Source organism: Xiphias gladius, chromosome 10 (genome assembly GCF_016859285.1).
Source record: "Xiphias gladius isolate SHS-SW01 ecotype Sanya breed wild chromosome 10, ASM1685928v1, whole genome shotgun sequence".
NCBI lineage: Eukaryota > Metazoa > Chordata > Actinopteri > Istiophoriformes > Xiphiidae > Xiphias > Xiphias gladius.
Genome location: NC_053409.1, coordinates 10682222 through 10693878, shown reverse-complemented (window position 1 = coordinate 10693878; position 11657 = coordinate 10682222). Strand labels below are relative to the sequence as shown.

At 44.5% G+C, this 11657-nt stretch overlaps 2 protein-coding genes across 5 annotated transcripts; both read right to left on the bottom strand.

Moving 5' to 3' along the window:
* Positions 1-274: 274 nt before the first annotated feature.
* ccdc28b (coiled-coil domain containing 28B) lies at positions 275-5426 on the bottom strand. 4 transcript variants are annotated; one of them, XM_040137043.1, is made up of 7 exons: positions 4736-5125; positions 4385-4470; positions 3598-3912; positions 3115-3284; positions 2715-2869; positions 1361-1383; positions 275-1228 (listed from the first exon to the last, which is right to left on the bottom strand). In XM_040137043.1, the coding sequence occupies exons 3-7, from the start codon at positions 3831-3833 to the stop codon at positions 1174-1176; spliced, it is 639 nt and encodes a 212-aa protein (XP_039992977.1). In that variant the 5' UTR covers positions 3834-3912; positions 4385-4470; positions 4736-5125; the 3' UTR covers positions 275-1173. The 4 variants fall into 4 exon arrangements, with proteins under 4 accessions (XP_039992977.1, XP_039992974.1, XP_039992976.1 ...); XM_040137040.1 differs by lacking the exons at positions 4385-4470; positions 4736-5125 and adding an exon at positions 5203-5426; XM_040137042.1 differs by lacking the exons at positions 4385-4470; positions 4736-5125 and adding an exon at positions 5219-5426.
* An 884-nt stretch (positions 5427-6310) lies between these two features.
* tmem39b (transmembrane protein 39B) lies at positions 6311-10315 on the bottom strand. The gene is made up of 9 exons (XM_040136365.1): positions 10135-10315; positions 9277-9474; positions 8959-9178; positions 8630-8713; positions 8155-8309; positions 7350-7683; positions 7046-7233; positions 6830-6950; positions 6311-6689 (listed from the first exon to the last, which is right to left on the bottom strand). The coding sequence occupies exons 2-9, from the start codon at positions 9405-9407 to the stop codon at positions 6456-6458; spliced, it is 1467 nt and encodes a 488-aa protein (XP_039992299.1). The 5' UTR covers positions 9408-9474; positions 10135-10315; the 3' UTR covers positions 6311-6455.
* Between the last annotated feature and the right edge of the window lie 1342 nt (positions 10316-11657).

Genomic DNA, 11657 nt, shown 5'->3' with positions numbered 1-11657 from the left:
CTTTAACTATGAAAGTAGCTGCCATTTTGAAATAGTACCTCACATTACTCTGTGGATGTGCTATCTAACACAGTGTCACGAGAGACAAGTGAATGTCTTCATGTGTCAAACTGGACAGACTCCCTGTGTAACCTACTTTTTTTTTTTTACAGCATTTCAGTAGCAGGGTGGACTAGTCTGTGCTTGAAGGGATCCTGCTACTGGGCCCTCATGCACAAAAATAAAATCTAAAGGCAATCCTTAAGAAGCACTGACGAAATTGACAAAATTGTCCTACTTCACTTGTTTTAAACCACCAGTGTCAACAAATACAGTAGTTGAACTGCACATTGGCGAAACATCATTAACCATTTTACATACAGTATAAGTTTATCAAACATACTTTTTCTACATTAGGTCTCCTTACATAGTCCCTTTTAAAAATGCACGATTATAAGAGAGGGTCAGCCAGGTATTGTTAAATCCAGTCAGTTTTCCAGTATTAAAACTTTTAGCAAAGATATAAAATTAGAGAGTGCAATCAGAATAACAGCAAAAGGTGAAGACTCCCTTAAAACGTAAGAGCTAACGACAGTGGTGTTGTCAAAAAGAGCCATGTACGTTTGCTGTTTGCTACTTGCTATGTAAGTATGGCTCACATTTCATTAATTTGCTGACAGACACATGTACCATGTCAAATTACGCAAAAGAGGCAGGCATAACATGAAATTTAAAAGAAAAAAACACAATATACAGGCGTAAACTCTCATGAAATGTGATTTTTGTAATGGAAAACAGAGAAACCAACAACTCACTTGGATTCAGTTATTTGTTACCAAATGACTTAACTACTCACTGAAGCCAAGTTAGTTGATGCCAGAAAGTTATTAAAAACTTTAACACAAAATGTTTTTTTCTCCTACAACTCTTACGTAAAGCCTCTTGTCATTTCTTGTGCCATGAATGAGGGGTTTATGATTTTGGTTGAGTGTTCATTTAATGCTCCGCTGCTTTGAGTCACTGTACCGTTCCCTCAGCTTCACTTACCAAATGGAAAACATAGCCCCCCCCCCCCCTCCTGTGGATCTTTCCATCCTGTGACTAAGGCAGCTGGATCAATGCCATGGCAACCTGGACTGGCTAGATGTTGGGAGAAGATGAGTGTTTGGTCGCCGTCCTCCACTCCTCACTTTGTCAGGGACCAGATGTCTTGGGCAGGTCTTGGTTCTCAGCCAAGTGGAGCTTTTGTCTGAGCACGGACACATTAAGGATGCAAACAGCAGGACTTTGAACTGAAAACAGCTTATTTAAATCCAGTGTCTGCGCCTGGAGTGCTGGAGGACCCCCATAAATTAACAGACATTTAATTAGGAAAGGATACATTGAGGTGCTTAGTTCCTCCAGCTGCGGAAACAAATGACCAAATGGATTAGAGATTGTATTGAAAATATAAACCGCTAAAAATAGAAACTGAAGTGATACTACGAGGCACTAATCACTAAATGTGATCATATTACATAACAGCCTCTGTGTGTCACATCAGTATTTTGATTTAATTCCCATCATTCAGCTACAATGTTTACAAATCAAACGGTCAGCTTCCCCTTATCTATACAAAGGAAAGCCACTCAATTATCCACTGCTGCCACAGCTAGCGAGTGTCGCCGGCAGCGGTGTCTGTAACGAGCCGAAGGATTTTTCTCACCTCCCTCACAAACGGCACGTACCAGCCCCAGGCGTGGGCCACTACGAGCCACACAGCACGCTAACAATAGAAACACTTTCAAGGCACTCTCGGACTGCACATCGCTATCTGTGCTGGATAATATTTAACACGTGGACATACTAGCAGATCATATAATACCTGTATATGATCATACAGTGTTGTATTTATATGATTTTAATCCCCCATGTCTGCTTTCGTGGAAGGTTCACGGCTAAAAGTGAAAGAAAGGAAAAGGAGATTTGGAGCATTCAATATACTATAGGTCACGAGGTTGACTCAGTGACACTGCATACATACAATAAAATGCCATATTGTCCTCAACCTTGAAGCCCGTGTGCGTATTGCAGTATTTCACCCTTGCCCCGATCAAATATTCCGTGACATTTCAATTCAACAGTTTATAATTAAATCAGGGCTTTCCTGACAACTAATAATTGAATTCCCTCCTGGTTTGAGTAGTATGAGTTGAGTTCCCGAAACACTGGAGCCTAAATTTCTCATAATGCAATTTAATGCTAGAGTAGGTAGCTTTTTTTAGATGTTATTTTTATTTCCAGAAGAACTTGCATATTGTAGCTTTAATAGCTTATTTCACTAGACCCTCCTTGCTTCTTAAATCCCCGATTATTTTAAAACCCACATCTCCTGATTAGACATTAAGATATTGAAGTCCTATACCCAATCGGAGATAACCCTGATGACGACATCGCTGTTATTTTTCCAAACTTTTTGAAAACTCCTCCAGAGTCACAAGACAATTAACCAACTGTTTTCACAGGCTGTGTAGTATTGCTCCTGATGGGTAAACTGAACTTGCACCTTTAAAATGTCTTACTTCATAGCTTCAGGCTTGAAAGTTTGTCAAACCTAGAGTGAAACTTGCCTCATTTACTGATTTCTTGACGTGCAAAAAGTGAAGTTTACAGAAATGCATACGGCTTTATGACCTGGTGAAAACCGACAGTATGTATGACAAGGGAGACCCTCCGCTGCTGCGATTTGTGCCTACGTTACTGAGCAGGTGTTCCAGGTTGTGGTCCGAGGCGCACTTCCTCTGGTCCTCTGAAAGCTCCTCCACGTGGCTGTCGAGGCTGAAGTGCAATCGCGCCAGCTTCTCCTGCATCTCCCGCACGTGCTCCAGCTGCTCAAAGGAGCACACCTTACCTAGAAGTCGGAAGGGGTTAAACCAGACAGGTGTGACTCGGCTGTGATACAAAGTGTAATCTGTTTCGGTTGCAGGGGGATTACGGCAAAGTCAAAAGTATTTCCATGGCAGCAGATGTGTGACAATAGCACCCCCGCTATATGATTTCAGTCTGATTCTTGCAACAAAGCCACCTCTCAACTGGCTTTGTTCAGCCCGTAACAGAATATCCCCTCGGCGTCCTGTCTGATCAAGGTTCTCTTACCGAAAGCCTGTAGTTTGCCTGAGTGGAAGTCGTTGAGGAGGTTGAGGAGCCCTCCCTCCATCTCTCTCACGTCCGAGACATCCGTGAGAAAGGAGTGCTGCAAGGGGGAAGACTGGATTACTTTGCTGGGCCCTGCTGGCTGGGGGGCCCTGGGCTTCTCCTTGTGGGGCCTGTGATACAACAGACAGACGACATCATGATCACTGTCAATCTGCCTCCTCTATTTCTGCTATTCAGTGTCCCAGAAGGCATTTGATAACCTTTAAATTGAGACTATGTAACTTTGATGATATACACTTTTTCTGCCATATTCAGATGTCGCTGTGGTAGAGATACTGGACACAGTATGATCTCACGTTATTTAATTTAGCAAGTTGTGTGTCGGAAAATGAATGACAGGACAAAAAAAAAAAGCATTTGCAGCAGTTGTTTACAAATACACTTATTTTCTGGAGGACTTTGGTGTTACGCGTGGATACAGACCTGGTGGTCTTTGGTGGAGCTACGACGGCCGCCAGCACCTCTTTGGGCTGCCCCGGTGCCCCTATGGACCTCTTATACTTGCCTCTGTTCTTCGGGGAGGGAGGCTGCGGCAGGCCGAGAGAGAAGGTGGCACTTTTGCTGGCAGGCAGGACGGAGAGTTTGCGGGGGTTGATGGGGGGAGGAGGGGGCTGCGGGAGAGACACCTTTGGGCTGCGCTTCTTGCGTTTGTCTTCCATTGTTGTTTATTTTTCTTCAGGGAAGGCCCCTGGGGCAAGACGAGGGGGCAGTCGCTGCCTGCCTGGTGTACAGGATGCCCTGAAACAACAAAGGTAGGAAGTTCAAAACCAGCGGCCTTAACTCCTCTAAGAGAAGGGCTCTATGGAGGATACTGACTGTGCCAAAATGAGTGCTGCAGCTCAGGATTCTCCCCACTGCAGAAAAAGAGCATTAAGTGATGACTTTTTTTTTTTTATTGATTTATCAGCATCCCCATGTGATCACAACAGTATATCTGGCAGAGAAAAACCCACAGCCACAGTGGGAGCTACTACATTTTGATACGAAGTAGCAGCGAGGAAGAGTATACCACTCTCCTACCTACCTAAATGGGATTGCATTTGGATGAAAGTTTTTAATGGATCCAATTTCCTGCTTTTGCTTCCCCGGCTGTACAAAGTGGGAGTGAGACAGTGGAGCAGCCTCAAAGTGAAAAGACCTTAGAGGTTGTGTGTGAAGGCAAAAACTGGCAAAAACCAAAATCCAAAAAAAACAACAAAAAAAGGCTTACACTGCAGCAGGCTTTGTGTTAATGGTTCACTGCATGAGTGGCTGGACCGCTGCGCGAAGACGCGGCACGGGGACACTTCCAAGACCCTATAGTGTGTTATACAAACGGACTTAGTGCACACCTCCCTCAGACAAGTGGCTGAATGGATAAAACAATATACTGCGTCTGTGCAAGGTCAGTGGACTTCAAAGGTCTTACCCCCGATCCGTTTACACTACGCGACCAGAAATATAGAAAAACAACTTTACAATGCAGTATAATCCAGTAAAATTAAATGAAGTAATTCATTAATAAAAACAATTATATAAATTGAGTTACAAAAAGGTACAGTAGTATTAGAAAGACTTCTACCGGATTGCACTGAAACAGTTTTTGACCCCTTTCTTCCTATAGGTCCTCGCAGTTTTGCGGTGATTTCAGTGCCGTGTAACTGTTAGAGCAGCAAGAGTTTCTGGCATGTCGCTAGTAGGCCAAGTGGCCACATGAACGATCCTGTAGTCTGGCTGGGGGGGGGGGGGTCCCAAATGACGCTTTATCCCATCCCGACAGATGAAATCGCTGCTCCAACATCCCCCCCGAGCACTGCGCCAGCCCCCCCTTCCAAAGTAGAATCCAAAGATGGCCACTACAGCCACGCACAAAGCCAACTTTATACGCCTAAATCCTCCTTCACTTGGATTTGATCGATACTGTAGAAGGTATGGCTTGAGAGCCGTATGCAGACCCCGGCTTGTTACACAACGGGCTGCCGTTCGGTGCAGGGAGGGGGGGCGTGAAAACCGGATTTAGCGTCCGCGGATGACACAAATAAGACTTACCGAGTCAATTACGCACCGGAGGGAAAACAAGCTGGGCAGAGCGTCACATTTCTCCTCCCAGGATTTAAAGCGTTGAAGTAGACTTCATGTGAAATAGCCTTTACAAGGCATACTTTGTGTTTTTTCTTTTTATTATTGTTTTTTTTCTTTTTAAAAGGCTCGATTATCCCTGCAGCAGCCGTGTCAATTGCTGGCGAAATGCAAAGCGCGGCATCGATGCGCTCGGCTCGTGCGGCGCTGTCGTCTCGATCCCTCTTAAAGGGCCAGTCCGCCCCGCCGTGCCCCGGGCAGGGGGGGTGGGCGGCAGATCTGCGGTCAGCGCCGCAGGGATGCCGTGCTCCGCCGAGCGCTGATCGGCTGCCGGTGGTTCCTTTGTAGATACCCCGCTCACCATCCCTTATGGTATGGCTAGCGGGTTTGCCTGTACACAGCTACCCGAGACCGGAAGAAAGCCCCACCGGCCCGCATGGCGCCGCCAGTGCTCCCCATCGGTCCTTCTACATCCACGGTGTTTAACTGACATCTTCGAACACGGCAATCGGTGCCAGGGTTGTTGGTGGTGAACGGGGGGAATCCTGCAGCCGGATCACTTAAAGGGCCATGCCACCGATATTACACATAACGACACTGCGTTCAAGACAGAGACCATGATCATTTATAACGAACACAATAGTTTTGACCCAATTTTTCTACTGAACTCATTTGCTAAAGGTTAACTGAGTTTAATTTTTTCTTTTTTAACTTGACTTTAATATTTAAGAGCAAAACTCAAACAACTTTATTCCAGTTAGATGGTTTTAAAAGTATAATACATGCATGTTATAAAGTCAGTGATATTTGAATTGCCACACTTTGTACTTTGTTAAGATTCAAATCCTTTGAATCAGCCTTTGCCTCCATATCAATGCCAATAGCTGCAAAAACCCATTCGATATTGTAATTCAGAAATTGTACATTTAAAATGAACAGGTTTCAAGCAATGTTTAGTCAATTAGTGCCAATTATCACCTGAACTGTACACCCATTTGCTGAGTTTCACTTTTGAAACACAGAGGCCTCTTGTGGTGAGAATGGAAACATGTTTTGCAACCAAATAAAACTCAAACCGTTAAAGTAATACAAAAATATTTCTTTTTTTATTATGGCAGAACAGAACAAAAACGTGACACGAAATGCAGTTTATAGACAAAATACAGAGCTCTTAGGCATGTTTGCCTTGTTCCAAAGTGAATGTGACAAACAATAACACAAGTCTAACTGACTTTCTGGTCTGATGAGCTGTTTGAGTACGAGTATGCCTTTCCTAGCACTATTCTATCTCTGAGGAGTTTGAAGAAGGCATAGTAGTTGCTGAAGAGAATCAGAGCCAGCGATATTGTCTGATGCCACTTTTCTGAGCATATCAGTGAGTAGAGCTGGTAGAATATCATGGCACCCTCCAGGATGATGAGTATGTTCAGTATTCGTAAGGGCTTGTTGAAGAAGAACTAGGGGACAGAAAAAGACCGGATGCCGTCAGTAGTCAGGCAAAGTTTGTGCAAACAAATGCCACAAATATTTCACAGAACAGGCTATGTCAACACAGGCTCTCTGAAATGTCTAGCGTTGTTTATTTAGGAATACTCACATAGAAGCGATAATGGGACACATCGGATGGAACTGCAACATTATAGTGGCCCATGGCCTTGTAGACATTCTTATTATGTTTGACCAGGACTCCCTGTGGCCACATGTACTCTTCTGTCCAGCTGTGCAAAATGAGGTAGAACAGCGAGATTAGAATTGGACCTAAACTAAATCCACATGGAGTCCAGTCCAGTAATAAACTCTGAGCAGAACGTACATGTGCTGAAGGACGTTGGAGCAGAGTGAGGGGTCTACTTTCTGCCAGCAGCCCAGGTGAGCTGCAGCTTTGTGAAGCAGGTCACAGTATCGAGGCGGCAACAAGTGTCTCATGAGGATGACTGACGTACTGACTGACACTAGGATGAACAGTTCACAGGACCAGCGCTTGTCCACATACTGTGTACTCTGAAGGAAAATAAACAGGTGGAAAGATATTAAGACTTTGAGAGGGGTTATTAAAGCATATTGAGTGATCAAGTTAAGGTTTAAAAAGACTCAAAAGAACTCCTACAGCGTCTCACCTTGACAAACCATACAGGTACAAAGGCCACATAGTATGCACTGAGCATTGAGCTGACCAGCACCTCCTTCATCCTCCAGTTGAAGTCCATCTTCAGGTACTCCACCTCCTTGCGGATGAGGTCTGGGGAGAGGCAGCAGGCATGGGTCGGCATGGCCTGGACGCCGTACAGCTGGCTGGTGTGCTGCTTCCACGTCTCCTTCAGCACGGTCAGGTAGTCCCTGCCCCGGCCCACGCTGCCCACCTCCTTGGAGCCGATGCTGGCGATGGGCGAGAGCGGACCTGCTCTCCGGAAGTCACAGTTCAGCCGGAAGAACGGAATATACATCCCAAATCTGTGGGAACCGATGACTCAAAATTAACTTTGACTGGACCTGACACCACTATAGACTGGTCCTATCAATTCACACCACTTTCAAAAATGATACCATATATATCTCCATACCATACATCTGAACATCACATGTGGCCGCCATTTGCACACCACTGTCTGTCAACTAGGTGCTAGGTGATTTACTAGAGCCACCAACACTGAAACTGTTTACTCAACAGCATCCAAACAGCAAATGCTCTCCAACCTGCCAGGAAAGGAGGGGTATGTCATTCTAGCTCAATTTCAAGCTGCATTAACTTATTAATATTTCATAAACCAAATGTTACTGAGCAGTGTTTCAACTGAAGGCTGTGCTGAAATGCACAAGAGATAACAAACGTCAAGCATACCACACAAACAAGATCTGAATGATCACTTTCATCATGTAGCCGGTATGAACATGAGCCTCTTTGTTCTTCCTGAACACACTTACGGGTAGCAGAGAAAGAGCAGGCTGAGGACAGAGTATGTTCTGAAGAGGTAAATAAGGGAGCGGCACAAGCTCCAGCCTGTCAGCGTTAATACAGCAAACCGAGCCATCACTAAAAAGATCGAGTGAGGGAAGGAGAGTTTCCCACTCTGTGATGCCTGGAAAGGGGGGAGGAGGAGGAGGAGGGAGAGAGACAGAAGAGTCAAATGCATTACACCTTTATTCAACACAGAAAAACAATCAAAGATTTATGAGAGAAACAAACAAATGGACAGAGAAAAAGTAAGAAGTCAAACTCTCAAAAACAAAGGGTGCAGAGGGTGATAATGAGGCTTCTAAACATAGTGAAAGACCTGTTTCACAAGTTTGCTTTTATTTTCATACACAGAATAACAGAAGTTGAGCTAATATTAGGCTTTATTAGACTTTATTCAGCATGTAAAGAACCACAAGTGCGAAAGAAGAAGAGAATTCTTACCTCTTTAACAACTGCTGCAATGAATCTCCTTGCCAGTATGATGATTGTGAACACCAGCATGTTATAATCAATAAGGTGAAAATTCTGTAAATAGGAGGATTGATTCAGGATTTTTGCTGCCACCCTCCATACACTAAAACAGTACTCTCAAATGTGTCACTTTACTTTGTCAACCTTAATAAGTACACTTGCCAAAAACACCAGTTACAGCAAAACATTCACATTTATAGAACAATGGAGATAGATTAATCTCTGACTAATCAACTCATACAAAAGTGCTACCATAATTAACACGATCATCAGTCAACACCTGACCATTGAGTACTCACCAAGGATGTGTGTGAGGGAGGGTGTGATGGGGGGTACCACCATACAGTCTTGTAGATGTTGACATAGTGGACAAAGAGGGCAACGAGGTGGCAGAAGAACAGATGGAGCTCAAACAGCACGTTACAATCCACAGACAACTCTGGGATCTTGCAGTGCTTCAGAGGAACCACGGTCTGAGCAGCCAGCGGGGGGCTGGACATGCATGTTCCCGACCCGTTCCTGCAGACAGAACAGAGGGCACAGAGAATGATAACGGGTTCCCCCCCCACGCAGCCCGGGTGAGTGTGATCGGCAGTGTGTAACGGGGCCGGACTTGCCTCGTGCGAGATCGCACCCCTGTGACCGGGGAACTGGTCGAGTGATTGACGTTGCTGACCGAGCCCGGCTCACTGCTCAGCGGAGGTCTGCAGTACGTGGTGCGGTTCGCCCCTCGCCTTCCACCAGCCATCGCAGGCACACCCACTGCTCGCCCCTCTCAGCTACGTGTCTAGTTCGGTGATCTCGCTCCTTTGAACCTGTTCCCAAGAAGGGAGCAGGTCGGTCAGACAGACAGACAGACAGTAATAACACCTATTGCGTAATGTGTATAAATGGTTTAAGTGGTTGGCAATTTGTGGCATCTGTCACGAAGGATGGAATTTACTGGCAAAGCATCAGTGACGAACTGATGTTTTGGTCAGTAATTGGATTTGACACAAAGCTGATAATGAAAGGAGTGGTGCACGGAACCAAAACAAACAAAACATAAGCACTTCCTTGAAATCTTCTGCCAACAAAAGCAAACGGATCAAATGTCCCGCATTAATCCCCCCTCATGTGTATGCAGTACTAACTTTTAGCTTTGAACAAGTTTGCACTAGCTGCGTGGTAAACCTCGACATGGTGCAAGTTTCGCGGAAGCTGACATTACAAGCTAGCTCCTCGGCTACATCCATTCGCTCACTTCCCGGGTCAAATATCTCTTAAGAGCACGTCTATCTTCGAGACACGAGGCCGCAGGCGAAAACAGCGTGGACCTAGACAACGAGGGACCGACTCCGATGTGTCCGCCAAGACCATGCTTCAATAAATACAAAGACTGAGGCCTAGGCTAACGGCATCTCTGGCTAGCTAGCTAGCCTCCGAGCCAACATACCAAGCGGCCGAACAAGCTGGGCGAGGAAAAGTAAGCTTACCAGCGACAGCGTCTGTGGCCTGCTAGATGCTGCTCTGTCGCATGGATAAGAGTTTAAGCGCAATAGATTTTCAGGATATTTATTGAAAGGCTGGCGTGTTTGTCACTGAAATCATCGAAGGCACTCATTGTTGATGTGAAACTCGCCAGTGATAGGTGGGGGCGCGGATGTGCGAGCGAGCTGTGGGAGGAGAGTCATTTAAAGGGGCATTCCGTCGCAACAAGGAAGGGACGGGAGGGAATGCCATGTGCTTTGATGATAGATAACAGGCTTCTGTTTGTTTATTTTCAATCCTGCAGCAGGATCGTAAAGTGACCCTTTTCTTAAACACCAGGACCGTTGCAACTGAATATATTGCGTGTACACAATTCTGCTTGTAGTGCATCAAAAACTGCCTTTGGTGTAATCTGTGCACTGATTGCAGAAAGGGTCCCATCATATATTTTGGAAGTTTCATAATTGATAAGGTCATTTTTTGAAGGGAGATAGTACCTCTTGCCTTAGCGTTGCACAGAGTTTATCATTGCAGTTTTATTTGTGGATCTATACAGGCACTTTTGTCCACACATGAACACATAACTCAAACAAAATTTGTGCTTATGAGTTAATACTTCCACTGCCCTGCTAAGTGGTACAGGATCTTTGGACCGTTATGGGTACTGGGACCAGGCCAGTTAAAATTTTAACCCATAAACTCAAATTATAGATACTTTTTATTACTGCCTGCTGTCAACCATAGCACGCTTTAGTCTCAATGGGTTTTTTCTACCTTACGAGATCAACAATGTATGAAAAATACTGCATTTGAAACTTGCTTGAGATAGGCGATCGCAGTAAACATCATGTCTGCACGATCTTTGCATAATGAGGGAACATTTACAAACCCCTAGCAAATCTAAATCTAATCAGTGCCAACTTTTTCTCATATTTGGCAAACGTGAGTTCTACATGTGTAAACTGGAAAAGGTATGTGGAATCTATTAATCTTTTGGGCCACATTCAAATATGGAAACTCATTTGAAAAGTTTTTTTTTTTTTTTTTTTAAACATTACAAAGGTCACAACTTTGGAGTAGCCACATCCTTTGTGCTTACTGCTGCTCAGCGGTGCCCCACCAAAGGCTTCAGGCCTCCTTCACCGACCTGTTACCCAGAACTCAATAATTCTTAACTGGGTATCAAGACCTGCTGTTTATCTCTAATATGCTGACAAGGATGTACAGTACACTGTGTACAACTTGGTCTGGTCTGTAAACCCATTCGTCCTGGGTCTACAAGTAGCGTACTACTACAGTATATAGTACTACAACTACAATAGTTTTTCTCTGTTAAATCTCACTAGTACTTATTGTTGCATGTGAAAAGTCAAAACAAGTCGAAATAGGATGTATGCACATATGTTAGACAAGACTGAACAGCATGACTGCATAAGTAGTTCAATTTATCCTTATCTTCAATGAAACCTTTGCACTATGTTAAATATAATAAAAAGTCATTCTGCTAATCCTTAAATCCATTTTCAGT